Raw genomic sequence first — 27829 nt, 5'->3', positions numbered from 1 at the left:
TTTTAGAAGCTGTAAAGTAAATTAAAACAAAACAAAACCTGAATTTTAAAACTGACAGCAGAGAAACCGGAGAATAATGAATTTAGCAGCACAAGGAACCTCTCAAAACGAAGGTTGAGGAAGGAAGGGGCTGGCTGAAATATAGTTAAGTGCTAAGTGCTTTGTGGGCCTTTTCAATTCTGGAAATGTATGGGCTTTAATTCTGGGAATTAAAAATGTAGTTACACCAGCCAAACCATCGATGAAGTAAGAGAACAGAATGAGAGCATTTTTAATCATGCTTGGTAAGTTACTGCAAGATGCGTTTTGCCAAAATGGGGAGGTAGAGAAAAAGGAAAACAAAGGAAACGAGAATGGGAGATCCAAACGCAAAGAGTGACAAAGCGGAGCCCCCAGTACGGAGGTAAAGGAAGACTCCAGGGAGACAGCTATGTGCCATATGGGGGGCCACCAGTCTAGAGTAGGCAACCAGTCCAGAAGTCCCCAGGGGGAAGGCTTCTTCAGGGTGATGAAATCAATGGAATTCTGGTGCATCTGAGTGTCTTAAAGGGAATTTAAACACTTGGTGAAGGCCTTGAGGTTGAATTCTAATAAGCACCTAGGAAACCAGGCTTATAACAAAAATACAAGACAATTATTAACTCCTGGGGGAACACTGTCAAGGGGAAAAAAAATAAAGGCAATCATACTTTACAACAGGGCTCAGCTGTGACTAGCATTTACATAGCCGTAATAATGTAAACACTAAATACTGACCTCATCAAAATTATGAAATAACTATACTGAGAGAGGAGGGAAGGATTTCCATGGTCAGAATTTAAGAGAATTCTTAGAAATGTACTGAAACAATCAGCTAAAAGAGGTGGGATGATTGCTTCTGGGAGGGGAAATGAGGTAGAAAATAAAAGACTACTGTATTTTGTGGCCAACTTTGTAAAATCCTTTCATTTCTAAACTGCATTATGTTATTACTGTGATCTTAGAGATTAATATGCTGTGCTGAGAAATGAGATAATTAGCTAACCATTCATTCAGTAAGCATTTAATGTGTACCTACAGTATGCAAATCCCTGGGGATAGGGGGAGGGGGGGACCCAGTCCCTGTCCTCCCCCACAGTCCAGTGGGTTTCTCAACACAGCTGGTGGGAGGTGAGGGAGGATTTCAAACTCTTCTCTAGTGAGGCGCTAATAAGGTGAACAGATGCTGGGCATCTGTTGTCTTGAATTTCAAGGTTCGTGGCTAGTGGCAGGGGTTCCCCTTGCAAGGTTGCTGTGGGCTTAGCCTGAAGGCATGCTGGGACCTGAGCAGATGGGGCAGACAACTCCTGAAGTAACAACGGGCAGCTGGCAAGGTGGGAGAGATGTATCTAACACGCTAGAGGGACCTGGCTTGTTTCAGGCACAAGGGTCACTGCTGGGGCTGCTTGGCTTGTGTGACCTCACTCAACCCTCACAATAAGCTTGCTGAGGTGGCTATCATCATCGTCTCCACTTTCTAGACTGGAGCCCAGATAGGTTATGAGACGTGCCTAAGGTCACACAGTTTGTAAGTCACAGGGCTAAAATTCAAACCCAAATCTTAAATCCATGCCCTTCGGCTTCAGCCTGGGATTTCCCCCAACTGTTGGATTAAGAGTTACAAGACCTGGATTTAGTTTCTGCTCTCCCATTCATCGGCGGTGTGATCTCAGGCAAGTTGCTTCCCTTCCCAGTGTCTGTTCCAGGCGTGGAAAATGGAGGGCGTTGGTCCTTTGTACTTTGGCACTACATGCTACGATGGAAGAAGCCAACAGGAAAAGGAAACGTAGGAATGCGGCGCAGAGGTGAATCCTCTTCTCCTCTGAGTCTCAATTTCCTCATCTGTTAAAAATGGGAATCAGGCAGACCTACCTCACATGACTGTTGAGTGCACTAAAAAAGATAATGCACGAAAAGTACTTAGCCCTTGTCCAGGCACGTAGTAAGTGCTCAATAAACACGAGCTCTTCTTCATTCCTATTACTCATATGCTGACAGAGCTCCACCATGCTTGGCTTCCTGAAACTTCCACTTCCGGTAAGGTCAAAGCACCATGTTTGCAGGAAGATGAGTGATCAAAACAGAAGAAAGGGAGTCAAACAAAATTACTGCCTAACAGGAATGTGTGCTGTTGCCCTTTATTGGTTTTACATATGAGTTAGTTTACGAATACTTTCAGGAGCATGTAAGTGTGAAATTGGAAAGCGTCACTCCAAGACTGCCACGAGCCACCGCACTGGCGATATAAAAGGGGGAAGGGAGAAAAGGACAGAGGCAGGAAGGAAAGGAAGGTGAACCTAAAGCGTGGAAGGACAAAAAGGTATGGGTCTGGGAAAAAAAAACAAACAAACAGATTTTAAAGTTCAAAGCCCATTCGTCCAGAGTTACTGTTCAGCACACACTCTCATTTGACTTTTTAAACATGTCCCACCCTCTACTTCCGCTTTCAACCGAGCCATTTCCTCTGCATGCAGTTCCCATTCCTGGCCATGGACACTGCTTAAGGCCTGCCTCAGTTTTCAGGCCAAGCTCAAATTTTCTTTTCTTTCCGAAGTAATTGTAAAGCATTCCTGCTTCATGAAAATTCAGACTCTGGGTCAGCAAGACCTGCTTTGGAATCATGCTGGGTGAACTTGAGGCAAGTTTCTTACTCTTTCTAAACCTCAGTTTCCCAGTCTGTAAACCCCAGATACGTAACAACAAATTCACAGACAACAAATAATTAATGAGATAATACACGTGAAGTGTTCAACCACCTGCCTGATAAATGTCAACTGCTAGTATTTTCCTGTCCAGTTTTCTCCAGGCCTCGAATGTAGCTCCTATCCCACTGAACCAGAATTACTGACAAGCACGGCTGCCCATCCTCACTGTCCCAGAGGAAGGGAACCATGCTTTTATTTATCTCTAAATCCCCCCAAAGAACCTAGACTACCTAACATGCAATACTCCACAAACAGCATGTGGATTGAATGCACTAATGTCAATCCTCGAGCTCATGATAGTTTACTACTATTTCAAGTAGAAGAAAAAACATCCCCAACAGTCAGCTCCAGGTGACCAGATGATCCTGGCAAGGTCCCCTGTCTTGGCTGGGATGATTGTGAAGTTCTCCAGGATCCCATTTTGGGGCTGGAACCCTCTGTTCCAATAATAATGAACACAAGAACAATAAATCACCAACACGTATTGAGGACTTACTACGTCCCAAACACTACTTCTGAGTGCTTTATCTAATCTATGAGAAATCACTTAATCCATGGAAAAATGCCAATTCTTATCCCCACTTTACAGAGGAGGAAACTGAGCAGGGTGACCAACTGTCTCGGTTTGCCTGGGTCTGACACAGTTCCTGGGATGCAAGATTATCAATGCTAAAACCAGAAAAGTCCGAGGCACAATAGGATGAGTGTGCCCTAACTATCAAGCCATTAAGTAAAAAGCCCTGGGTTAATGAGTGGCCATACCAGAATACAGGACCCCCACCACCTCTCTGCCTGTAGCTGGCCATATGAACTTAGGCACATCATTTATCATCTCTGGGCCTTAGATGTTTTCATCTTCAAAATAAGGGGTCAAACTAAATCAGCAGACAAAACTAATTGATTAAGCCACTCCTCCCATTCTGCCCAACTTGGGCTTCTGAATCCTCCTCAACCCAATGTGCTGGGCATTCATTCCAACCCACTTGTAGGAAGTGACACTTACCATGATCTCTGAAGCTGCCAACTTTACCTTCATTGTCTCTTGGCACTAAACTAGCTTCTGGTCTCACAGGATTTGGCAGATTAACATCCAAGGACAGAGACAGATAGAGGGCAGCAGTAGTGACAATGGAGGCGACAGTTTCCAGAGACTGGGCACTCCCTGAATCCAGCCCTGTGTTATGTCCCCCTCAAAGCAGAGTATGGTGAATGAGAGCAAGGGGTCTGGAGAAACTGGGCTCAGAATCCTGGCTCACCATTTACTAGCTACGTGACCTTGGGCAAGGTACTTAACCTCTGTTTCTCAATTTCTTCAACTACAGAGTGAGGATTTGTAATAGTGGCTACCTCACGGGGTCATTACAAGGATTCAGTAAGTTAATATGGGTAAAGTGCTTAGGATATAGTAAGTGCTATATACATTAACATTATTAGAATCCTCAAAATCACTCTGGGATGGATATTACTATTTAACCTATGTGCCTCACATTGCAGCTAGTTAAAGCTGGATTCAAATACTGATTCCAACTCTTTTGCTCTTGCCACACTGCCACTATGCCACACTGCATCTCAGTAAACACTCAAATACTTACCGAAAGAATCAATGTTGAAAAAAAAGTGATTCTTAATTATATGCAGGGACTTGCCAACCTGAGGCCACTGTACTCCTACCTGCAATAACTGCTTATTCTCTATGAGCACTGCTTTCCTAGCTGGCTCTAGAACCTTTTTTAATGTTTATTTTTATGTTTATTTATTTTTATGTTTATTTATTTCTGAGACAGAGAGAGACAGAGTGTGAGTGGGGGAGGGGCAGAGAGAGAGGGAAACACAGAATCCGAAGCGGCTCCAGGCTCTGAGCTGTCAGCACAGAGCCCGACACGGGGCTCAAACCCACAAACCGCGAGATCATGACCTGAGCTGAAGTCGGTTGCTCTACAGACTGAGCCACCCAGGTGCCCCAAATGTTCATTTATTTTTGAGAGCGAGAGAGACAGACCAGTAGCAGAGGAGGAGCAGAAAGAGAGGGAGACCGAATCTGAAGCAGGCTCCAGGCTCTGAGCCGTCAGCACAGAGCCCGACACGGGGCTGGAACTCATGGACCATGAGATCATGACCTGAGCCGAAGTCGGATGCTTTAACCGACTGAGCCACCCAGGTGCCCCTAATCTCACTTACTTTGACCCCACATCCATTCACCCCATCAGCAGGCAGACAGGTGATGCCAACAGACAGGAGCATCAGGCTGCAGAAAAACAGAGCACACCGCTGAGTCTCCAACTTTTGAGAAACGGGAGAGAATCTTTCAGATTCTGATTATTGGTCTTCTCGTATCAGTAAAGTGAATTTTGTCATTTTAGAGATCTGTATCTTTCAGAGAATTGAGCAAACACAGTTTAGGGAAAATGGGTAAAGGGATTAAGTGTCTAGGTACCTATGCTGTATCTTATCTCCCTCTCTCCCCCAGGGATCCTTCTGAACATACATATCTTTTCGTCTTAATAATCATAGCTATTCACAAAAATACCTACTCTGGTAAACACTAAAATTCCTAAAGCTAATATATTTCTCATCATGTCATTATGTCCAAAGAGAGTGAGCTGGTGCCCATGTTTCTAGAGCATTCCATCTACTGTCTTTTTAAAAGCAGAGAAGGTGCTTAGCTTTACCAAAGATAGATGTGGGGCATCTCTAACACTAGCAGAAGAGACCAGAAATTGGTTTCATTCCTGCCTCTCTCCAAAGACTGCAAACCCTGGCTTTGGTGGTTATGCAGGCTGCTGGTTGGAGCTGAGCAGACAGTCTGAAGCAGGTGACATTGAACTGGTGTGTTCTTTCATTCAGTGGCTCTACAGCAGGACACGACATGAAAAGGTCCACCGACATCCAGAGAGCAGCAAGACGTAGCGTGTCCAGCTCTCCATCTACATTTTTAGAAACCAGTTCAATGGCTCCTACCCTTCCCTGCTTACTTCAGAGATGACAAGAAAGGCAGGCAGGAAGAGAGTGATCTGGGGAAAAAAAAAAAAAAAGGTAAGTGTTTTCCTCCAAAGGTTCTCATGTTGCTTATTAAAGTCGGCTCCATCAAGGTCATTCACTCTTTACATTCTAAATGGTTCCCTGTTTTCCGTTACACACCTGCCCACACTGTTTCAGAGCAAAGGGACCTCTCGGCTAGTAACTGTGACTCTCACAACTCGATTACCAAGGAAGAAGCCCGGAGTTATCTAGCAGGGGAAAGGGTCCTAGCAAATTATAGCGTTTTTACTTCTGAAATTTGCTCTATAAGAGGTGAGAGCAGATAAAAACAAACTCCCAGAGAAGGGCTGGAGAAAGGTGGAAATGCTGAATGCACTGTGAACAAAGGGGGCTGGGAAAAGGCTGCACAGGGCAGCGCTTAGGAACCCTGGCTTAGAATCTGAAAGAGCTGGGACTGTGCAAGCTGGTGTGTGTGACCTTGGAGAAATTACCTAACCACCCCCTGTGATAAAGGAATGTTTCCTCCTCTGAAAACTGGTGATAACAATAGCGTCTTCTCTCCAGGGTTGTTATGAGGCTTCGATGAGATAATAAAAGTGAAGGGCACAGTAGTGAGGGCTGGAGCTATTATTATTCACCAGCCCACCTGTCTTTGCACATCATTTTGCACTAACAGTATCTGACAACATTTACGGAGCACTCACTAGGACTAGGCACTGTGATGAACTCTGGGTTTCAGGGGAGAATTAAGCCAAGTCTTAGACTATGTTAACAAATACATCAACAATATAACAAATGTATTAACAAATTATATTAACAACTGCATTGGGAGTATCAGCACTCTTTCACAGATTACAAGGACTGAAACAGAAAATGCCTGGCTTGCAGCGTTTAGTATAGTGCCTGACCTAGACAAAGAACTCTCACAAAAGCGGATGCTGACATCAAGGGCAAGTTCTGTTTGCCTTGGCGACAAGCGGGAGGGTGACAGAGTTAACCTGAATGTTTTTTTTTTTTTGTTGTTTTTTTTACCACCCCTGTGTCGCCACATGCTTCACTACTAGCTTTCACGTCCCTGGCGAACCCCTAGCCTCCACCAGGGACTTGGCTCTTCTACAACTCTAGAAAGACCCAGGTGCTCAAGAGCTTGAAGGTTAAGATGACGAAAATAGAGAAAACCGGTCGAGCTAGCCCTTACCCCTGCGAGGACTGGCAACCGGAAGGAAGCCTGCTCAGGCTGTGGGTGCTGGTAGTGCTATTTCCCAATCTAGATGACGGGTTACATGGACGCATTCACGTTGAGAAGATTCAACTTGTACAAATAAGATTTGTGTACTTTTCTGTACAAATGTTACAATAAAAAATTTTAAAAATAGTGACCACCCTTCTCCAACATCCAAAGCACAGAGCAGCCCTTCCTGCTGGGCATGCCACACCCGGGTCGTGAGCACACCAGGTCTGTCACCTGTGGCAGTTAGCAGCCTCCTCAGTTTACCCACCAGGGAGCTGTAGAAATACCAGCATTTTTTCCCCCTTTGGTAAAACTGGGAAGCAGTGCTCTAGAGTACAAAATGGCAGCATCTTCTTCAATCATACGAGTCTACCTTAAGGTTTTTCCTATCTAAGGTCAATTGCATTGACTCAACTTTCCATGAAATTGTTTTATCATCTCCAACAAGGAGAGTATATCACATTGATGGGTCAACACCTCTAGACTGCTCTTTACAAAACTGAGAGCCTATCTTTGACATCACTCCGTATCTTCCTCTTCACAACGAGCAAGTATCTAGTATATCCCTCCCTCTCTCCCAATTTCCTTCTCCCACAAACGCTGGAGGGAAAACCTAAAATAAATTTCAATCATTTATCAAGTCAATGGATATAACACAGACTACATGCTGGTTTTCTCTTTGAAAGTTTATTGTTATTTAAAAAAAAAAAAAACAACCCTATAACTTTTTACATTTTACATTCACCTCTCAGAACATTTAATGGTACCAGTTAATGAGGATATATAAAAAGACCACCAGCTGCTTCAAATGGCTGCAAATATTTTACCATGTTCTGGTATTAAAGTGGTTTGAACTCTTTGGAAAAAATGGCATAACATTAAGTACCAAGATTTCAAATTCCCAAATTAGAAACAAGATTTTTAAGTCAGGAGGAAATTCAGTAAAAATTCAAGGACAAAAGGAAAGGTTAATAGAAAAACAAAAACTAAAATATTGTAAAAAATAGGATTTCCCCTGCTACCCCAAGGTAGGTTAAAAAAAAAAAAAAAAAGAAATGCGACCAACCCCCTCCCCGCTCCCAGTATTTCTCTTAGAAAAGTCACCCAACCCTGAATACAGGGTCTCACACACAAAGACAAATAGCTTGATTTGCAGATCAGCCTCTGGGATCTTATACTGGCCCCAGTTAGAGGAAGGAAGGAAGGAAGAAAGGAAGGGAGGAAGGGAGGAAGGGAGGAAGGGAGGAAGGGAGGAAGGGAGGGAGGAAGGGAGGAAGGGAAGGAGGGAGGGAGGGAGAGGGAGAGAGAAAGAGAGAAAGAGAGAAAGAAAGAGAGAGAGAGAGAGAGAGAGAGAGAAAGAAAGAAAGAAAGAAAGAAAGAAAGAAAGAAAGAAAGAAAGAAAGAAAGAAAGAAAGAAAGAAAGAAAGAAAGAAGAGAGAAATTATGTAGTTAGAGATCCATAAATACTGGTATCCAAACGAATGAAAACATCCCGGCTTTGGTATGGCTACGGAAAACTGGAAACTGTTCAAGAGGACACTGGCTTTGGGAGAGAGGGAGTCAGGTGGTGGGGAAGGCAACACAAAGGCTCTAAGCATAGGTAAAATAAATAATTGGGACGCATCCATAGCAAACACCGTGTATAATACTGAGGCAGGTGCCTCAAACAAAATACACATATAGGTTCTTGATCCGAATAACACAAGTGCAGGTTCTTGATCAGATTAACGCACATACAGGTTCTTGTTAAGAGTTGTCTAGATCAACCTTTTTCAAAGTATGAGTTGCAAGAAATAGTCTGAATTTAGGGAGAGCGAAAGAGCTTCTTGAATAAGAATGGCCACCTGGGCTAAAAGCCAGCCCCTTCTTAGTCCAGGAACCTCAAAGTCTGTTTTGCCCATCACAAAAGCACCTCCATCTCCTAACAAGGCTCTCTGCCTGTCAGAGGGGCTGAACTGCTGGCTTGTCATCTCTGGGGTAATGAAATAAAAAACTAAATCTTCTGGGACTAAGAGTACGATTTACTGTGCTGTGTCTCAGGTCTATTCCCCTTCTGCCCCTGTTTTCACCACACTATGATTAAGGGTTGTGAGGACAAGAGAGAAGCAGAAGGCAGTGATGTGGCCAAGGCCAGAGCACTACCTCGTCACCCTCAAATTTACAGAAGAGGCAAGGCCAAAGTGCCCATACCCTGGTCTTCAAATAAATAGTTCATTCACAAAAGCACAAAGGTGCCACCAGACAAGGAAGAAAAAAAAAAAAAAAAAAAGGCAACTTGTTGCTTTGATGCAGAATCCCAGTTATCAATACAGTCCTTTTCAAAAAACCAAACTTTGGTGTACTGCTAGAAAGCCAAGTAAGACAATCATTCAGAAACAAACAAAAAACCCCACAACTTTGATGACCACACACACTACATCTAGATATATTTCCATCACAAGGGCACTAGAGGATAACAGATAGCCGCCTGATATTATGGGATGTTACATACCCACAGTGACAACTCAAGCAAGAGAGCAAAGGCTGTCAAGAAGAAACAAAAGATGAAGCCTCTGTTTACTATGGACTTGGTTCACCAAAGCAAACATCATAATAGGGGCTGGGGGCAGAGAAGCAGCACAGAACACCGAGCCAACTCTAAGTAAACAAGCATCATCTACCCTGTTTTCTAAATGAGACTCCAATACCAGGGAGGAAAAAAAAGAGAAATGAATTACAAATTAAAACAAAAATGAATCTGTACAAGTCTTTACTCTGAGTCAGTAAGGTTTGGTCTCTGTTGAAGCCAGGACTTACAAGAGAAGGTGATTCACTGGTTTTCATGGCCCCCAACTTGCTTTGGGGTGTGGACATCAAAAGACAACACGAGGAGAATCACCCGAGACGAGGGGTACTACATACAAAGATGTCTTAGGATGTGTAAGGTCGACTGATTTCCCAGAGAGATGCTAACAGTTGCTCTAACCCCAAATTCATTAAATATCCTAAGGTGACAGCTATCATCCAGAAAACCCCACGTGCCAGGGAATCACTCCTCCAATGATGGGAAGGTGGGGCAGAGAGTACGGGGAAGGCCGTTTCACCAGGAATCATTAGGAAGAGCGCAGGTTTAGCGGCAGCCACGGCAGAGTTTTCTTTGTCTTCAGGCTGGACCAGACCTCCTGGGAGGCAGGGGGCGCCGACAACAAGGCCCCACGGGCTTGAAATGGTCGGGGCAACAGTGGCATGAGCAACAAGAGTGTAATCTGAGTTATGAGTGAGCATCTACAGACCACTGATTACTGCCACTATCAGTCTTATCTCCCCACCTACAATAGATAACCTGGATAATCAGCCTGGGCGAGGTACCATTCCATCGACTTGAAGCAGGGGACAGAAATGAATTAGAAATAAAAACTTCTGAAATGACCACTCGTTCCAGCTTGAGCTAGAACAAACATGTCTGAATATACCACTTGCATTAAATAACATTTAAAATGCAGGACCTTCAGCACATTATAAGCGTGAAAATGCCCCCTCCCCCAACCCCATTTACTCAGTGCACGTAGTCACCCAGGCAAATTTTTCTGTCGCTCAGCCAGTGGAATGGATGGCATACGCCAGATGTTACACGAGGCATTTATTTCTCAGAGAAGGCTGAGAGCCAGGAGACTTAATCTCCTTCTGCTAGGACCTCTGCCCCAAGCTTCTGGAGAAACAGAATTGGGCTCGACAACAGAAAGAGCTATGTGATCCACTAATCAGATTCATGAAAATGCCGTGTAGACTGTATCCCTTCCTGGTAGAAAGACCTAAAGATAATTAATTAAAAAAAAAAAAAAAAAAAATGTTCCTTCAAACTCAAAGGAGCCTTTAAAAAAAAAAAAAAAAAGACAAAGTATAAGCAAAAAAAATAAAGAAATGAGTAAACCAAACTCCCAATACTCCCAAAAGTAAGAGTTCATGGTGACTGACGGCTGGAAGAGGTTGAGGCAGGAAGGAGCAACGCAAAGACCGAAGCAGCTGCCACCAAAGCGCCTCGCGGAATCCACAACAGCGCTCCCCATTTTCCAAGGCCAAGGGAGCAATTCCCGGGTTAAAAACTTTCTATTTGGAAGAAAACAAAACCAAAAACCACTCCAGAAAAAAGGTCAAGGGAAGAAGAACACTGTAGAAAGTCAAGCCGCTGACCTCCGGCGGATCACGAAGAGCCCGCGCTGAAGCTGGCCCAAATAGATCCTCATCTTGGTGCTGTCACTGGTCTTCCTCACCCAGATCTGCAGGCAAGAAGGAAAGGGAACAAGATGAGAGGGGCTGACAGCAAATACCGAGGGGCAAATCTTCCAGAGCCTCAAAATATCTGCATGAATGGGGTGTGGGAAGAACACTGGCAACCTCTTCCTGTCTACCTGTGAGGTCTTCAACCCACCTCCTTGACCTGTGGCCCTGCTCCCGGAAACCACCACCCGAGACAGCAGGCGGCAGCCCTGGACCGCCCTTCTCCCTCTCTCACACCTCTGATTCAGAAAATGGAAAGCACAGGGACACCTGGGTGGCTCAGTCGGTTGAGTGACGGACTTCGACTCAGGTCATGATCTCATGGTTTGTGAGTTCAAGCCCCGCGTCGGGTTCTGTGCTGACAGCTCAGAGCATGGAGCCTGCTTCACATTCTGTGTCTCCCTCTCTCTTTGCCCCTCCCCCACTCATGCTCGGTCTCTGTCGCAGAAATAAACAAACATTAAAAAAAAAAATTAAGAAAATGGAAAGCACAGTGATCTTGGGTTCTGTTTTTGCCTTGATCTTAAGGAATGACATTTTTTGATTTGGTTTGATTACAGCATTATCAACATTCAAAATATATGTGTTCACAAATATAAACTGTCAATCAAATTTGGAAATATTTTCCTTGCCAAGGGACTTCCATATTATAGCTTTTCGCTACTCTGGTTTCCTGGCAATTAAGGCAGGGGGTAAAAAAAAAGAAAGAAAAAAAAAAAAAGAACAAGAAGAGGAACAAAAGCCCATGAGTGAGCTAAGGCCCAATCAGGATCATCAGAAGGCTCAATGAGCTTGAAACAGTCCTTCCCTCCTGGCCACATCCTTCCCCCACAGATCGCAGCAGATGACTGCCATTTCACCATGCAGAGGCGTTCTTGTGCGGCATCAAGGATGAACTTGGGCAGCGGGGGGAGGCCAGGGCAGACGGGGGCACTCAGCAAGTGTCATCCTCTGCACCAGCACTGGGAAGAAAGCCACCTCCTCGGTCACCCGACACACCTGAGCTTTCTCATCTTCAGAACAACCCTACGAAGTCCTGTCCTCACCCCCATTTTATGGAAGAGGAAGGCTGAGTCCCCTTGTTGCTGACACCTGCTATCGAAACTCCTTGCTTCTGTCCCCAAAACCAGCCCGGACTCTGCTTCTCACCCGTTCCTCATCCGTTTTAACTGATATGCACCAGATGGGGCCTGACGCAGGATTCTGCTCAAGTTCTTCAAGTTATGCTTCTCCCCCACATGCATCTCCAAGCCCATCTTTCCCTTCCCCCCCTGCCAGCTTCAAGGGTTTAAAGTGTTCCTGGTCTCATTTCAGTCTCTTTAGTTTATGTATCAACAAGAGACTTTACAGTCAAATATGCTGGTTTAAAACTAGGGGCACCGGGTGGCTCAGTCGGTTCAGTGTCCGACTTCAGCTCAGGTCATGATCTCACAGTTCATGTGAGCCCCTCTTTGGGCTTTGTGCCCCTCTTTGGGCTCTGTGCTGACAGCTCGGAGCCTGGAGCCTGCTTCGGATTCTGTCTCCCTCTCTCTCTGCCCCACCCCTGCTTGCGTGCTTGCGCACACTCTCTCTCTCTCTTAAAAATGAATAAATGTTAAAAAAAAATTTTTTTTTAACTCAAGTTAAAGATTTCACATGGAGTTGAGCCCCTAAGGACCTTGCAAAAGCACTTTAAACTGAAAAATGACCCCCAGAAGGGCTGAAATGGGGAGTCACCAAAAGGCTCAGACTCCCTCACCAAATGTGCCTGGAGTCAACTTATGCAAAGGCCACGTGGCTCCAGTGTCACTTTGGATCTGACCTGAAAAATGAGCTAGAATACTTCCACGAGGTGAGAAATATTTCCTCATCATCAGAGTCACATGCCTCTCTGATACACTGAGGCTTCTCCCCTCCAGGTGACATGTCTCAGTGTCACCGTTTTCTGGTCACCTCACTGACACTCTACTGTGTCAAAGGATGACCATCTTTAACAGAGAGAGTAAAAAATGTAACCTGCGTTGCTATTTTCCTGAAAAATCTCGAGGTGTCCCAGAGGAGGACAACGCACTGGTTGTGAAGTGACATTTAGGTCCCAAGAGGCCACAGGGCAGGGCACAAGGGCTGCTGCGAAGTCACAATGTCTCTTGCCAACGAACAGCAGGTCTCTTCATCAGATCCCTCTGTTCTGGTTCTGACGTGGCTTGGGGTGACTCACAGACCCCAAGCCTAGAGAAAAAGGACATTCATTTATCTGGAAGGTTCTCCCTGACTTCTGAGTAAACAATCATTTTGCAAACTAGTCACATTTGAGGGCATTTTCAATTCAGGAAGCTGGGAGAATGGAAGAGGCTTAAGTTATTTCATAATCCAGTTTCATTAGATTTACTGTGCACTGGCACGAATAAGTTACAGAGGGTAGACACCTAAAAATCAATTTCTTTGCAGACGTTTGTGGACTGATAAAAGATCAAGCCAATCGAGCTATTAAAGTTTTAAACTTTTTTAAAACTACTAACAATACAAGTTACACATTGCTGACATCCCTCTAATGAAGGGCCAGTCGGAGAACTCACATCGTCAATCATACCATCCGCGGGCATAACCCTCTGAGCTGACTTTGGAACCAGTCCCTCTCCTACAGGAGAGACTCTAGGAAACCAATACCTAAGGACAAGAGCCTGGTAGCTCACTGCTGAGAGGTGCAAGAGGACACGTCAGATCGTAAAGACAACAGGCAAGGAGTAGCGTGTGGCTCAGATCAGGCCAGCATCCATTTACTGAGCACTTACTGTATGCCAGACCCTGCGTCTCAGTAAACATGAAAGCTCTAGCGAAATTACAAAGATGGAGTATGCTCCACAAGCAAGTTCCATTCTCAGTACACGGTTACCTTACAAAGCAGCAGGATACGAACACAAAGACATCACACAGACTTGCCTTCTGTTCTTTCCTGTGGTCTCTCTCAGTGGCTCCCAACTCAATTACTGTATGTGGAGCTCACAAATACCACCAGGAATATACAAATCCACATATGTTGTTAGTCCAGCAAAGCAAGGAATTTTCAGGGGGCACTGTGACTACGTGCAGTTTCTGCCTGAAGTGCTGACTTCCCTCCTAACCCGCACAGCACACCAGGTTCCACCGCACTCTCTGGGCGGCGCCTGCACGCTTATCGCACTGTGCTCTCCTCTCCTGCAGGATTAGGGAGTTCAGTCCCTACCTCATTGGCTCCGACTGAGCTGATCACACAGCTCAGCTTCTGGTTGTCCTTTGACTCCAGATAGATGGCTTGGCTCTTGTGGTACCTGCCAAAAACAAGACACAAATTTGTTTATATTTTTAACCACTGTACTAAGGTATCACGGACATGTTAAAAAGCTATACATATTTACTGTTTGTAACTCGAGGAGTTTGGGGTAAGTATACACCCATGAAATCATCACCACCACGAACATACCCATCTCCTCCCAACGTTTCCTCCTGCCCTCTTCTTTAGAGTTAATTGTTGTTGCTGTTTTTCCTTTTGTAGAAAGAACACTTCACATAAGAGCTACATGCTTAACAAATTTTAATAATACTGTTACAGGCACCAATTAAAAAAGGAAGGAAAAAAGGGAAGACAGAAAAACACCACCACAAAAAATATAATTAAGAGTCTTATTTTACATTTGAGGAAGAGCCCGGATTTCAGGTTTAATTTAAAGGCTTCCATCCTTGGATTAGACCAGACGGCCTCTTAATCTTCTAAATCTGAAACTTCTATTCCTTGGGCCTTCTGCAGAGGGGAAAAGGGGGCTGAGGAAAGGCTGGGAAACTAACACCATGTATTTACTTTTTATTTGGACTATAAAACCCATTTCAAAAAGTACATTACAATTTTTCAAAGAAAACCTATTCTGGCGCACCTCAGTGACTCAGTCAGTTGAGCATCGACTTTAGCTCAGGTCATGATGTCATGGTGATTCATGAGTTCAAGCCTCACATCGGGCTCACTGCTGTCAGTGCATAGCCTGCTTTGGATCCTCTGTCCCCCTCTGTCTCTGTCCCTCCCCAGCTCTAAAAAAAAAAAAAAACAAACAAAAAACCAACCTATTCCCCCGGGCAAGCCCATCTCAAATCACTGAAGGTTCAGTGGATAAAATACACAAATAATAGAACACTTGTTCAAACCTATTTTCAATGTGTCCAAATAAGTCATCCATAAGAAGGAGGCCAAATTCAGCCCTTACTTTGGTCACTCAGATGACTCATTAATCACTTACCGCATACCAGTGAGTACGCTGGAGGTTGGAGGTGGACAGTCAACAGGGCCACAAGGTCTCTGCTGTCACACAGCTTCAAATACAGTGGCCATGAAAAACACTGAGTACTCACCCTGGCAGGCATAAACCAGGCGAAGTTCTGAGCATCAGGGTATGTACCAACGGGGATTTAATTCGGCCCCATCAGTCAAGAGAGCTGCCTTGCATGAAGCTGACAAGACAGACATTCCATTTCAGCCCCAGTAGCTATCCTCTTGGCCTGCAGCACAGGACCACCTTCAACTTCTACAAGTTCAGGGACAAGGCCGAGGATGAAAGTGATGAAGCCAGGGCCAAAGCCCAAATGAGACAGCAGCAGCTGCCACAGGAGGACAGAGCAGCTGCTGGACTGCAAGAGTTGGAAACATCAGCTGAGCTGCGGCTGGGAGCCCTGGCCTGGGCCAGCCCCAGTTAGTCAAAAATCTAACCTTTGGTTCATTCTGGCTGCAGAGATCTGGCCAAACCCACTAACTCATGTAAATTCTACCAAAACACATCTCCCAGCAAAGCACTGCATCCTATTCCTTGGGGGGGGGGGGAGGGAGAGGCAGACTGCTTTGCTGGTATAACGGTATAATGAAATAATCTACTGCCAAGATATCACAGTGAGAGATGGACTTCACTCCCACAACGAGCTTTTTCCAATCGAGGTTCTAAGCACTCTTTAACCTGCTACTTAGAAGCTGAAACTCGGGTTTCTAACTCAATTTACTTCCTGAAAACACTGTTAAAAGAAATCGAATCATAAATGCAATTAGAACAGCAAGATTGGTTTAGACTCAGCTTTAAAGTTGCTTTTGGCCAGAGATCAGTTGGTAAACTGGGTCAGGGGACCTTCATTATGCTAAATATGTAATATCACAAGGTCTGAAGTATACAGCGCATGAGGAAAGGCAGAATTAACTCACAGCATCACTCAAAAACTCCAGTTTCCCTCCCACATCTAAGCCAACTTTCCTACATAAATAGTAACATCTCAAGTGATGGTCAGAATAAAAATACAGAGAGAGGGGAACATTTGGATGTTCTACAGGGATTATGAGTTATAAAAGGGACAAAGACACAAAACAACATGCACCTAGCCCCAAGTCATTCTGATACTATTTTCTAAACACTTTAATAAAGAAAGGTCACAGTGTGAAGAAGTAGGTTACTAGTGTGGAAAGGTACTTAATATACTGCTAAGTGGAGGGGGGAAAAACTATGTCCATTATGTCCATTATGTTCCTGTGCACATAAAACAGATGCATGTTGCATGTGTATCATACACATACACACACACACACACAGAAAAAAACTGGGTAAATCTGTAGTTAAGATGCATAATAAAATGTATATTACGATTTTATAGAAATGTGAATCTAAATTAAGAGTGGTATTATATACATAGCAGCGCCATCAACAACAGCCAATTTATGGAAAGAGCCCAAGTGTCCATCAACTGATAAGTGGATAAAGATGATGTGGTTTATATATACATACTACTACTCAGCAATGAAAAAGAATGAAATCTTGCCATTTGCAACAAGTGGATGGAAGGTATTATGCTAAGTGAAGTCAGTCAGAGAAAGACACATGATTTCACTCGTGGAATTTGAGAAACTCAACAGATGAACATAGGGGAAGGGAAAGAAAAATAAAACAGAGAGGGAGGCAAACCATAACAGACTCTTAAATACAGAGAACTAAGGGTGGCTGGGGAGGAGGGGGTGTTAAACGGGTGATGGGCATTAAGGAGGGTACTTTTTGGGATGAACACCGGGCGTCATATGTAAAAGAAGAATCCCTGAGTTCTACTCCTGAAACCAAGACTATAGTGTATGGTAATGAACTTGAAAATAAATAATACTAATAATAAAAAGAATGGTATTCCTTTTATTGCATGGCTTTCTTTTTTCTGAAATAATCAAGTGTTATTTATGTTAAAAATCAAGTAAATCATGCTTCTGGAAAATACCTGAACAACAAAGATGGGTAAAAACGAAACGTAGTGTTAAAATTAACATCTTAATGTCTATTAAAGACAACAGCTAACTCTGGGAGATGTGTTGCTTTCCTTCAGATGTGCACAGGATGCAAACCCCAACACTGCTGACCGGCTTTAACAATGAGGTCTATGAGGCCTATTACCACCGCCATCCCCCATCCCAGAAGTGATCTGGGACTTGAGCATCTGGCCACCTCCCAAGTCTGCCTGCTCTGGGATCACCAACTGGTGGTGGCTTGAGTGTCCACCAATGGTCACCATTTGCTCCACAGTAGAGCTGGCCCGTGCGTTTCCCAAAACAGCCCACTTCCGAGCCAACTGGGTTTCCAGGTCCTCCTGAACCAGATCTCACACACCGCACCATGGTCTTGAGGAACCATTATCCCTGGATATCAAATCTATTCAATGATCTGAATTATCGGGGAGGTGGGGGGGCAAGTCCTCAGAAATTAGTGTTTATATTTTCAAAATGAAACTAAAAAGTATATGACAACCTTAACATACAAATTTACTTTTCAATGCCTAAAGACCAATAAAACAGAGGGAGAAAACTGAAAATAAACTTAGACATAAAAACTGTTAAAAAAGCAGCAACAATAGAGCTAAATCAGTAAAAACGTACATTATCACTTTTTTGCCAATTAACCCATTTTACAAGCTGCCTTCATCTCGGATGGAAAAAACACTTGAAATAGCCTCAGAGAACAAGCCCCAAAAGTCAAATTGACTTTATCACTTTATTACTAGTGGAAATCCTGACCTGGGAATCCTGACAAATGAGCTCATAAGGCTTTGCTTCTACTGTTAAACCCAATGAACTAGAATCAACACTACCATCATGGAAGAAAGCAATTTCCTTAAAACATAGGTCAAAAAGGAGGAGGTAGAAATAATTTAATTTTGTATCCTACAGGGAACCCTGATATTAACATTTCATTTCCCAAAAAAACTAAATGCCATGTTACAGCTCTGGAACCTCAAGGAGCCCCGATGCCAGGTGTAAATCTTCACCGTCTCAACAGTCTTTGTCAGTCAAAGACTGGAGGAAGCAGGGGGACTTCGTTCCTGATTCACATCAGCAGCCCCAGATTTAAAGTAAAGAGAGATAAACCAGTCCGCCGGCACCATCAGTTAGTTATCTTAAAATATCAGCCACTTTCGTGGTACTTGCTAAGAAGGATCATTAGTCCAAATCAAAATGTGAGGAAGACTTACAGCAGGACATAAAATGCCTTAAAAGCACTACCGGACCAAGGCAAAGCAAAGATGCTTATCTTTCAAAACGACACGTAGCTTGCTTGATAAGTGTTCACGCAGAGATGGGAAGCCTGAATCACACTCATTTTGCTGAAGTCATTGAAAACTCAATGAAACAGGTTTTGCCAGAAATACTGTCGCACCAAAATACTCCACACCACTGCAAAGAGCATAAAGCAGTGTGCTGACCTCTCAGATTCAGGACTGGTGCAGAAGAAGGAAGGATGACAGCCCCCAACCTGACAAAGGCCAGACATCAAGAGCCTGGGGAGAGAGGAGGCCAGCTACACGCTGGTCAAGAGCATTGGCCAGGACTCACATGATACGGCAGGAAAAGGAGAGACCCACCTTCCAACAAACATGTCATCAACTCTGACTGCCAAAGCCAAAGAAGTGAAAAACAGAATACAGATGAAAATAATCTCAATATTTAACCACAAGCAACTTTAAATTCACTGAAGAAGGAAAATGCTCCCAGAAACCTTTTTTTTTAATTAATTTTTTTAAAGTTTATTTATTTATTTGAGCAGGGGGCAGAGAGAGAGGGAAAGAGAATCCCAAGCAGGCTCCACACTCAGCACAGAGCCCAACGCAGGGCTCGATGTCACAACTCTGAGATCATGACCTGAGCCAAAATGAATAACCAGAAGCTTAAAGGACTGTCACCCAGGTGCCACCACCCCCCGCCGCCCCCGCCCCGAGACCTTCTTTTAAAAATTTCTGCAGCAACCATGAGAAAGACAGCAAAATTCATTCAAAATGCTCAGGAGGTCTAGCACATCTAACCTCACCACTCTGTTTATGTTATGAAATGCCAGGCACCATGGATCCCTTCTTTAGAAAAGCAAGAATTTTATTTTACTGCATTTCACCCTCAAGACAAGTCTCATAAAGTCTGAGACTTAAGCCTTAGAAAGAAGATCTGAAGCAACGCAATTACAAAATGAACATCATTTGAAATATCACATGGCTTCAAGACTCATAGATCCGTAAAAACGTTAGTGATAAATCTCATCATTTTTGAGGACAGTTCTTATGTGCGGGCTTGATCTTTAAAGGTTATTTGGTTTTCATTATTAGAAACATTTTTCATCTTATTTTGCCCCTCAGCGTGTTGACCTGTTGGGGCCTGCCACCTAGTGGTAATGTTCTCATAAGCAATATTAAGATACAATATAACTGGACTTTTTGAAGAAAGCCAGAGAATAGTCAAATGAGAGCGGCAGAAGTCACTAAGATCAGGCTCACAGAGGCCTTCACCATCTACTGGGTAATTAACTTACTGTAACCTGATATTTTGGTGGAACGGGATTATTTCAACCATGACTACATTTCTAAGCATTTCTGCCAACTTCATAAGTGTGATATTATATTGTAATCAACTAACAATCTTGGGCACTTTTTTTAACAAAGCTCAAAAAATTCTAAATAGCCATTACTCTAATTTTGGAACTTTAGGTTAAATACACTGAAACTCAAAAGGTTATAAATGATAGCGATTATAAATGATAAGTACAGAAAGTATGCAATAACCCCAGATAAACATTCTCCACACAAACGAGTGAAAATTCAGAATGCAAATTTGTGTCCACCATGACATAAACTAAGTGTGCCTGCATATGGACAGTGAATAAAAGGGATCTATCAGAATAAAGGAGCTGTGATACGAGGAGGGATCCAGGGTGGCTTAACACCTAGTAGAATGCCTAGTTACAGAACAGATAGTAACATTTGTTGAAGGAGTAAGTGAACGACTTTGTAAGCCCTTTCATATTGCTTTACTCTCTCCTCTCCGATAGAAATGCTGGTGGTCTGAAGGTGTCAAATGGTCTTTATTCTGAAATTATTTCTGGCGTATTAAAAAGCTAAGGTAATCATACCTATACTCTCACATGCAGCTAAGAAAATTATGCAAATAACGGTTTAAAAAAAAAATGGTGTCTAAACTGGTAATGTTTTAGGATTCAACTCCCCCAAGTATGTTTCCTAGAACATTCGTATAGCAAAATGATGCATGCAAAAACAGTACCTGGGGTCAAGTAATATCTGATAACATCTCAGAAACTGACAATGCACATTAGCATATCAGATAACCCAAAAAAGCACGACAATGAAGAAACCCAATTACCTTAATTAACATGGTCATACCCCAAACTCATCTGACCACAAAATCCTTTTTTCCACAGAATACCTATTAATTTTAGTGCACAAGGGCAGAGTTAAGAGAAGGCAGAGAGGGACCTGGCCTCAGTCCACAGGGGTAGCACCAGAGACAGAGGCCTGCAAATTCTAGCACGATGATAGTAGCACGGACAAGGGGTCCCTATCAGAACACGTTTTTGGGGAACGCTGTGTTCACAGATCTAATGATCAAATGACTCCTGACACATTTTTTTTTTTAAGTGAGCTCTACGCCCAATGTGGGGCTCAAACACATGACCCAAGATCAAGAGTCCCACGCTGTTGATCCACCGACTGAGCCAGTCAGGTGCCCCACTCCTGACACACTTTTAAATGTTATTCCACTTCAGTAGTATGTAAGTTAAGCAGCAGCCATGCTCAGCGATAACGAGAGCCCCAGCCCTCTTCCAAGATGTTCTTTTGAGACTCCTGCAAGTAATCTGTGATCTTCCACAACATACCATCTTTTGTCATAGTACAGTTTCCCATCTTCTATCCGAGCTTCAAATCTCTGGGCTGGAGACTCTGCCGGCGTGGCAGGCAAGTGTTCAGGAGAGGACGGGGATGCTGGAGGAAGCAAAGATATTTCAGTGACCAAGCATGTAACAAGCATGTGGGTCCACCAGCTAACATGCTTTAACTGAAATGCTACTAAAAGTGGTAATAAACTCGATCATTAACTCCTCAGGGGTGTAAAAATGAGAATTCAACAAAATTTTTGTGTATTATGCCTGACTTGCTCCTCAAGGCAACCCTGTGAGGTAGGCGAGGCACAGGTTAACCTCACTGAACAGAGGAGAAACCAGAGATGCAGTCTAAGGGATTTGCCCAAGGTCCCTAAGAGAAGGACTAAAACCCCAGTGATCAGAAGCCCTGAACGGCAAAAATTAGAAAAATCTCTTTATAAAACTGAACTCATTTCTCGAATGATTTTTTACTTACTAGGTAGAGCAGGCCACCATGTGTGTACAGAGTCAAGTTAACATAGTGGTCATAACTGCCGGTGGTTCAAAGGATCTAAATTCATACACTTTATACAAACCCCTCCCCACCATGCCTTTAGAAAATCAGGACCTCTCTGCAGACAATGGTGGCCCTCAGAAGGAAATTACTAAGAGAAAAAAGAATCTTGTTTCCTTCCACAAGACTTGGTGAGCAGAGAGATGTGTGAGTAATCACAGTGCTTAAAACGTAACAATGCCTTGCCCGTTCAGAATTCTATCTTGCAGCCTAGCACAGACTCTCGAGTGCCACTCTGAAAGGAACCACCATGAACACTGGGCTGGCCTCTTCTATAAACTAGGACTCTGAGTCCCTTACCAGAGCCAGGCTGTGAAAAGGCACTGGAACAGCACTGCCTAGCACTCAATTCCAGAAAGTAATGCTGAAAAATCCTTCTGGTTTCATTTCCAGAAATGGAGGCAGACTTAAATCTTGTACCTTGAGGCCTACACAGAAGGAAACCTTCACCAGCCAATCAATCAACTGTCTCTTTTACAATAAATCCTAAGGTAAAGGCAAAAATAGCTTCAACATAGCGGGGCTAGAAAAAAAAAAAAAAAAAAAAAATCAGGGGAGGGTGCACTTAAGGTTCCCTTCAGTCTTCATGATGACTGCTCTTAGGCAAATAACATTTTATTTTTGAAAAGTGCAACAAATGCCTGTGAGATAGAAGCATGCTTTTCCAACAACATGATAAAAAGATTGCACAAATGCCAGTAACACTGTGCACTTACCTGGTCTCTTGGGTGACTTAAGCTGTAGGAAGAACAACAAGAAATCTTAGAACAAATCATTTCAGATGCAACTTCATGTGTCAAAGGTATCAAACTGATTTAACAAGTAACACACGAACAACATGAAGCACAAAGCCATTACCAAGCCTAAGCTTTCAAATAAATCAAAAAATCAAACCGTACCTTATTTAACGTTCTCAGATCCTCCATGATCTGTTCATCTGTTAACAAATAGTTTAGCTGGGGTGTTGAGAGTTAAAGGAACATGTCCAAGGGCCATGGCTTCCAAGCAAGCAGAAATCAACAAAACAGTACCAGAACTTTAGAATTTACAGTGTGACTGTGTCGGGTGCTGTTTCTAAAACAGTGTGCCTCTCGGAAGTTGCTGATTCTACTAAATGTCGTGGTGCCCAGGTATGTAAATAAATTCACAAATTTCTTCCAAGCGTCTCTAAGTCGTTCAGAAACTACAAGATTGAGAGCACAGGACACGGTACCAGGAGAACTTCCTGCTCAGTTTATGAAGTGCTCTTGTTCTAAAGATCCGAAGCCTTGCACGTGCGCGCACACACACACACACACACACACACACACACACACACACACACACACAGGCGTGGGCTTGTCCTTCCCACGTAACTTAAACCCTCGGTTGTGAAGACAAAGGTACCTGAAGTCAAAACCCTTTCTTGGTGGCAAACAACTGAATCATTCTGTGCAATGGCCACTTATCCTCTCCAAGAACAAAGAAACAGAACTTTGCCATGCGTGCTCTCTTCCCACTCCCATTTTTATGACTAAAGGGCTTTTTTATGAGACTGAAATCTCATTCGCTTTAACAATTTGCATTGCACTGGTTTCAGGATGTAGATAACAGAGGTACAAAAGATAGGTATCACTGTCCTTGTCTTACAGGTAGAAAAATTAAGGCACGTGTAATCTGAGGTCGCCCTGAATCTCCAAGTGTTAACACCAGGCTGAACTCCCAACACCAAGTGCCTTTCCAAAAACTGCTATCTATAAACCCCTCCCACTGGAAGCAGCAGCAACTAAGGACTCAACAGTAAAACGGCCATTCCCTAGCTCATGGGTAAATACACACGCTTGCCAATCACGACAATTTCTGTAAGACAGTGGCCATATATATTCTAGCAAACAGATAAGCAAAAGATTCAGTCTAAAGAAAAACAGCTTGATGAAAAATTAAGGCTTGATGCAAATGGATATCAGGAGCAGGTTTTCTCCTCTTGTCTGGGATGGGGACAGGATCATTTGGTCGCCTCCGCAACTTTCTGGTCATGATGGGTTTCACTTCCATAGAATCTGTGGCAAGAATTGAATGGGTAAATCTATCCGACTACCACTTGAAGTCAGTAAGAATTGCTGTACTGTACAAATATCTGCCCCAGAGCCACCCAATCAGAACTGTTTTACTGGGGACATCCGGACATGGCCCAAGCCAGACATCCATTTCAGACTTCAGAGGAGGGCTATCCTGAAGACTCAGACTGGATGGCCTAAGTGCACGCTGCCCCGCCCCCCACCAAAATGCAGCCCCACCCTGCGGTCTACCTGTAGAGTCACTGCAGGCATCTCTCCAGCACCCCAAAAACTAGAATTTTCCTCCTCTTCCCTCAAATTAAGAAGCCACGGAGTGGTAGCTCTTGGGATCAGAAGGAACCTTCGGGTCATCTCGGTCAACTAATTCTTGCAGTGCCCACGGAGGGAGGGAAACTGAAGCACATGCGTGCACAAGGCTCTGTGAAAGGTCACTGGTCTCAGCACCAACATCTTTATAGGACATCTTCATTTACAAACTTAGACTCTTCAGTTTCATTTTATTCTGTAACGTTTTCTAGCTACTTAACTATCAAGAATGATCTAATGAAGGCTCATAATAAAGGCCTTTTTCATTCTTCTTGACTTTTCTCTGCAGTCTGACACTGCTGTTGACTCTCCTTACCTTAAAATCTCTCCTCCCCTTGCCATCACCACCCAGATCTCCCCTCACCTGACCTGCCTCCTTGGGCTCCTTTCTGCTGGTGACCTCTAGAGTCCAGTCAGTTCTCAGCCTGTGTCCCAGTGAGCCTCTGTCACCAATACCAGCTTCCCCACCCTTCTGAATGGCAACCTATGCCCGGGAACACCATCCACTCTCACTTTTTGTCTCACCTCCCATGGCTGCCTCTTCTCCCGAGTCTTGGGGACATCACATCTGTCCATCCCTCTTGGTCAGGGCACTCTGTCATTGTGACTTATCTTCCCTCACCCAAGCATCATATTCACCAGGTCGTGGGCAGTTCTGCCATTAAACCACTTCTCAACTCCATTCCCTCATCCTATTCTTATCTCCGTCAGAGCAATTTCCCTAAGACGCACATCAGATCCTTCTACAACACATCCCCTTTCTTATTCAATGCTTCTATGGCTTGCCACATTCTATGGAAAAAAGCCCGGGTCACTTTCTGGTCTTGCCCCTTCTCCTTCCTTCCCACATACACCATGTGAGAGCTTTTAGCTCGTCTGTCACCCAAGGGCACACGCCTTACTATGCCTTCAAGCCTTTGCCCTCTGTCCTCTCTGCCTGGCCCCCTCTTTTCAGCCCGGCAAACTCCTGCACGACACCCCTTGAGAGCCAGCGCCACGCTCCCCATTACATGATCTTCCAGAGTCACACCGCCTTCCAAACAACCAGAGCAAACCTCTGGACAAACCTCTGCTACCAAGTGCCACACCGTATGGCACGTTTTCCCCAGAGACACCTGAATTCCACCCCAGCACCTAAGCCATAGTTGTGGCAGGGGTGTCACAGAGTTTCCTGCACAACGACGACATGAGGAGACCATTCATCCACGACCACGCATCCCCTCGGCACGGCAGACGGACAGCCTCACGGAATTCAAGTGTAGCCAGCCCTTCCACTGTGGCAAGGAATTCAAGCGTACCTCTTCCACTGTGCAGGAGCTGCCAAGTTAATAGTCGCGAGCACAAAGCCAAAAGATATTTCTGCGTGTTGCTCTTAAGAAGGGAAACGGGCAACGCTGACTTCTCGCCCCTTTAAGTGAAGGGGAAGTGCAGTCCTGATAAGTGTGTGTACAGGTGTGCGTGGAGTGGGGGGTAGAAGGAAGGAGGACTCACACACCCGCCCCAGGAGACAGCGGGGAGGGGAGTCCTCTCTACTGGAAACGGCTCCCCCTCTACCGAGAGGGTGCACTCCTCCAGTTACTTACTGGCTGGTACATGTGAATCCCTGCCGTGGCTGTGGGACCTCAGGTGGGCTAGGTAAATCCTCTGTGTCAAGTTACTTCATCTATAAAATGGAATTATCAGTAATACTTCCCTCACAGGATGCTGCGAGGCTTACGTGAGATACGAGTAAAGCCCTAAAACATGGTGCCTGGCGTCGAGAGCTCAATCAATGCTAGTTTTTACTATGCCATCTGCAGCCAGGAAAGCACTGTACAAAAAAATCTTTTTAAAAAAAATCAGGGGCACCTGGGTAGCTCAGCTGGTTAAGCATCCGACTTTAGCTCAAGTCATGATCTCACAGTTCGTGAGTTTGAGCCCCACGTCGGACTCTGTGCTGACAGCTCAGAGCCCAGAGCCTGCTTCAGATTCTGTGTGTGTCTCTCTCTCTCTGCCCCTCCCCTGCTTGCACTCTCTCTCCCTCTCAAAAATAAACAAACATTAAAAAAATTTTTTTTTTAAAGTCAAGGTACAAACAGCTGAATGAAATAGAAGTTACACGCTTGAAGACAACCAATGTCAACTGTGAGGCTGTGCAATATTCACACCTAATTCAAAAATCAAGGTGTGAAGGGAGCTCGCCCAACCCAAAGAACACTAGAGAAAGAGTACCTAGCACATGAACACCAATGAATGGTCCACCAAAGACAATGGCTGACTGTGCCCTGCCCTCTGGGCTGCCGAGTCTAAGGCATGGGGAGGGTGGGCCACACATGATGGAAATGAGCCAGTCAAGGCACAGCTGAGAGAATGTGGGAATAACCCGGTCTAATCATGGCCAATAGGCTCAGAAAATCATAACTGCATCACTCACAAATCAGAAAATATAATCAAATTCTTCTTATGAAATGGCAAAAATCAATCCATTTTATTAGCCTAGCCACCACAATAACCTAATCAATTTTCATCCAAAAGACTGCTTCAGCAGAAGGAAGGTGCTCCAAAAAAGCCTCCAAGATGTAGTAGGCCATCCCCAACACCAGCCAGGAGAGTGAGCAGGGAGCAGGCCTGGCCACGTGACTCGTGGAGAAGATCAACACGTAAGTACCACGCGCTGTAGTTCCGAAGCTACGTTATGGACTCCACTCATGTCGCTCCAGCCGTCTGAGGTAGATTTTTCACAGAGGGAAAGAAAGGATATCTGACTGACCCAGGTCTGAATCCACCTAGAAGTTCCACTTCTCACAAGAAGCAACAGGCTGGCGTACTGAGTTTGTAACAGCAGTCTCCTGTGAGTTTGGCCAGTAAGAGGCCCAAGGGGCTCAATCTGGGGACACCATAAAAGTCAGACTTCCGGAAGTGACACTCAGATGTTGGAGCCTGGCAGCCCTGGAGAAAGCACTTGAGCAGGAAATCAGTCTTCCTCTCAGACGAGCCCAACACTACTCTACCTGGCTTAAATCAGAAAGCCTCTCAGAACACCCAGGACCCTTCGTAGGTTTGCTTCCATGGCAATACTCTCTGTGACCTAACTGAATACCAAACACACCGAGGCAGGAGAGTACAGGAGGCAGAAACACTGGACAAGGGCTGAGACCAGGTACGCAGCTCCTCTCCAAACCACCTTGTACATATGACATTTAACAGCATAACTCCTCCTGCTCTACCCACCAGCAAGGAGAGCACGAATGGCCGTATCTGACAGACACAGACACTCTCCAAGTAGCACCAGGTATGCTGGCTAAGAAGTGGCAGCTTAGACTGAATCAGTGCTGGGCAGAGCCTTTGCAGCACCAGTCCCTATGGAGAGATATTCCTGATAACATTAATCACCGGCAATTACCACTTCCCCACTGGCCTTGGGTTCCTTACTTCTCCAGGCCTCATCATTCACTCCAACAGCACACTTGCCTACAGCCCATAAATGCAGCAAAAGCTTCACTGGAACGTACTTTAACTTTAAAAACAGGGGCGCCTGGGTGGCTCAGTCGGTTGAGCGTCCGACTTCG

At 44.4% G+C, this 27829-nt stretch overlaps 1 protein-coding gene across 3 annotated transcripts in view; it reads right to left on the bottom strand.

Moving 5' to 3' along the window:
- Nucleotides 1-1026: 1026 nt before the first annotated feature.
- The window catches only part of SUDS3 (SDS3 homolog, SIN3A corepressor complex component), a 41624-nt gene continuing 14821 nt past the window's right edge, over nucleotides 1027-27829 (bottom strand). The window contains exons 7-13 of one of the 3 annotated variants that reach the window (XM_045457415.1): nucleotides 23862-23957; nucleotides 22818-22879; nucleotides 22635-22656; nucleotides 21360-21465; nucleotides 14393-14477; nucleotides 11104-11189; nucleotides 1027-1860 (exon numbers count right to left, since the gene is read on the bottom strand). In XM_045457415.1, coding sequence (XP_045313371.1) covers nucleotides 1857-1860; nucleotides 11104-11189; nucleotides 14393-14477; nucleotides 21360-21465; nucleotides 22635-22656; nucleotides 22818-22879; nucleotides 23862-23957 — 461 coding nt within the window. In that variant the 3' untranslated portion in view covers nucleotides 1027-1856. Of the gene's footprint in view, nucleotides 1861-4845; nucleotides 5735-9665; nucleotides 11190-14392; nucleotides 14478-21359; nucleotides 21466-22634; nucleotides 22657-22817; nucleotides 22880-23861; nucleotides 23958-27829 lie in introns of those variants that run through there. The other 2 variants (XM_045457413.1, XM_045457414.1) reach the window with 2 other exon arrangements.

The sequence above is a fragment of the Leopardus geoffroyi genome, chromosome D3 (assembly GCF_018350155.1).
Source record: "Leopardus geoffroyi isolate Oge1 chromosome D3, O.geoffroyi_Oge1_pat1.0, whole genome shotgun sequence".
NCBI lineage: Eukaryota > Metazoa > Chordata > Mammalia > Carnivora > Felidae > Leopardus > Leopardus geoffroyi.
This window is presented reverse-complemented; position numbering and strand designations above follow the sequence as displayed.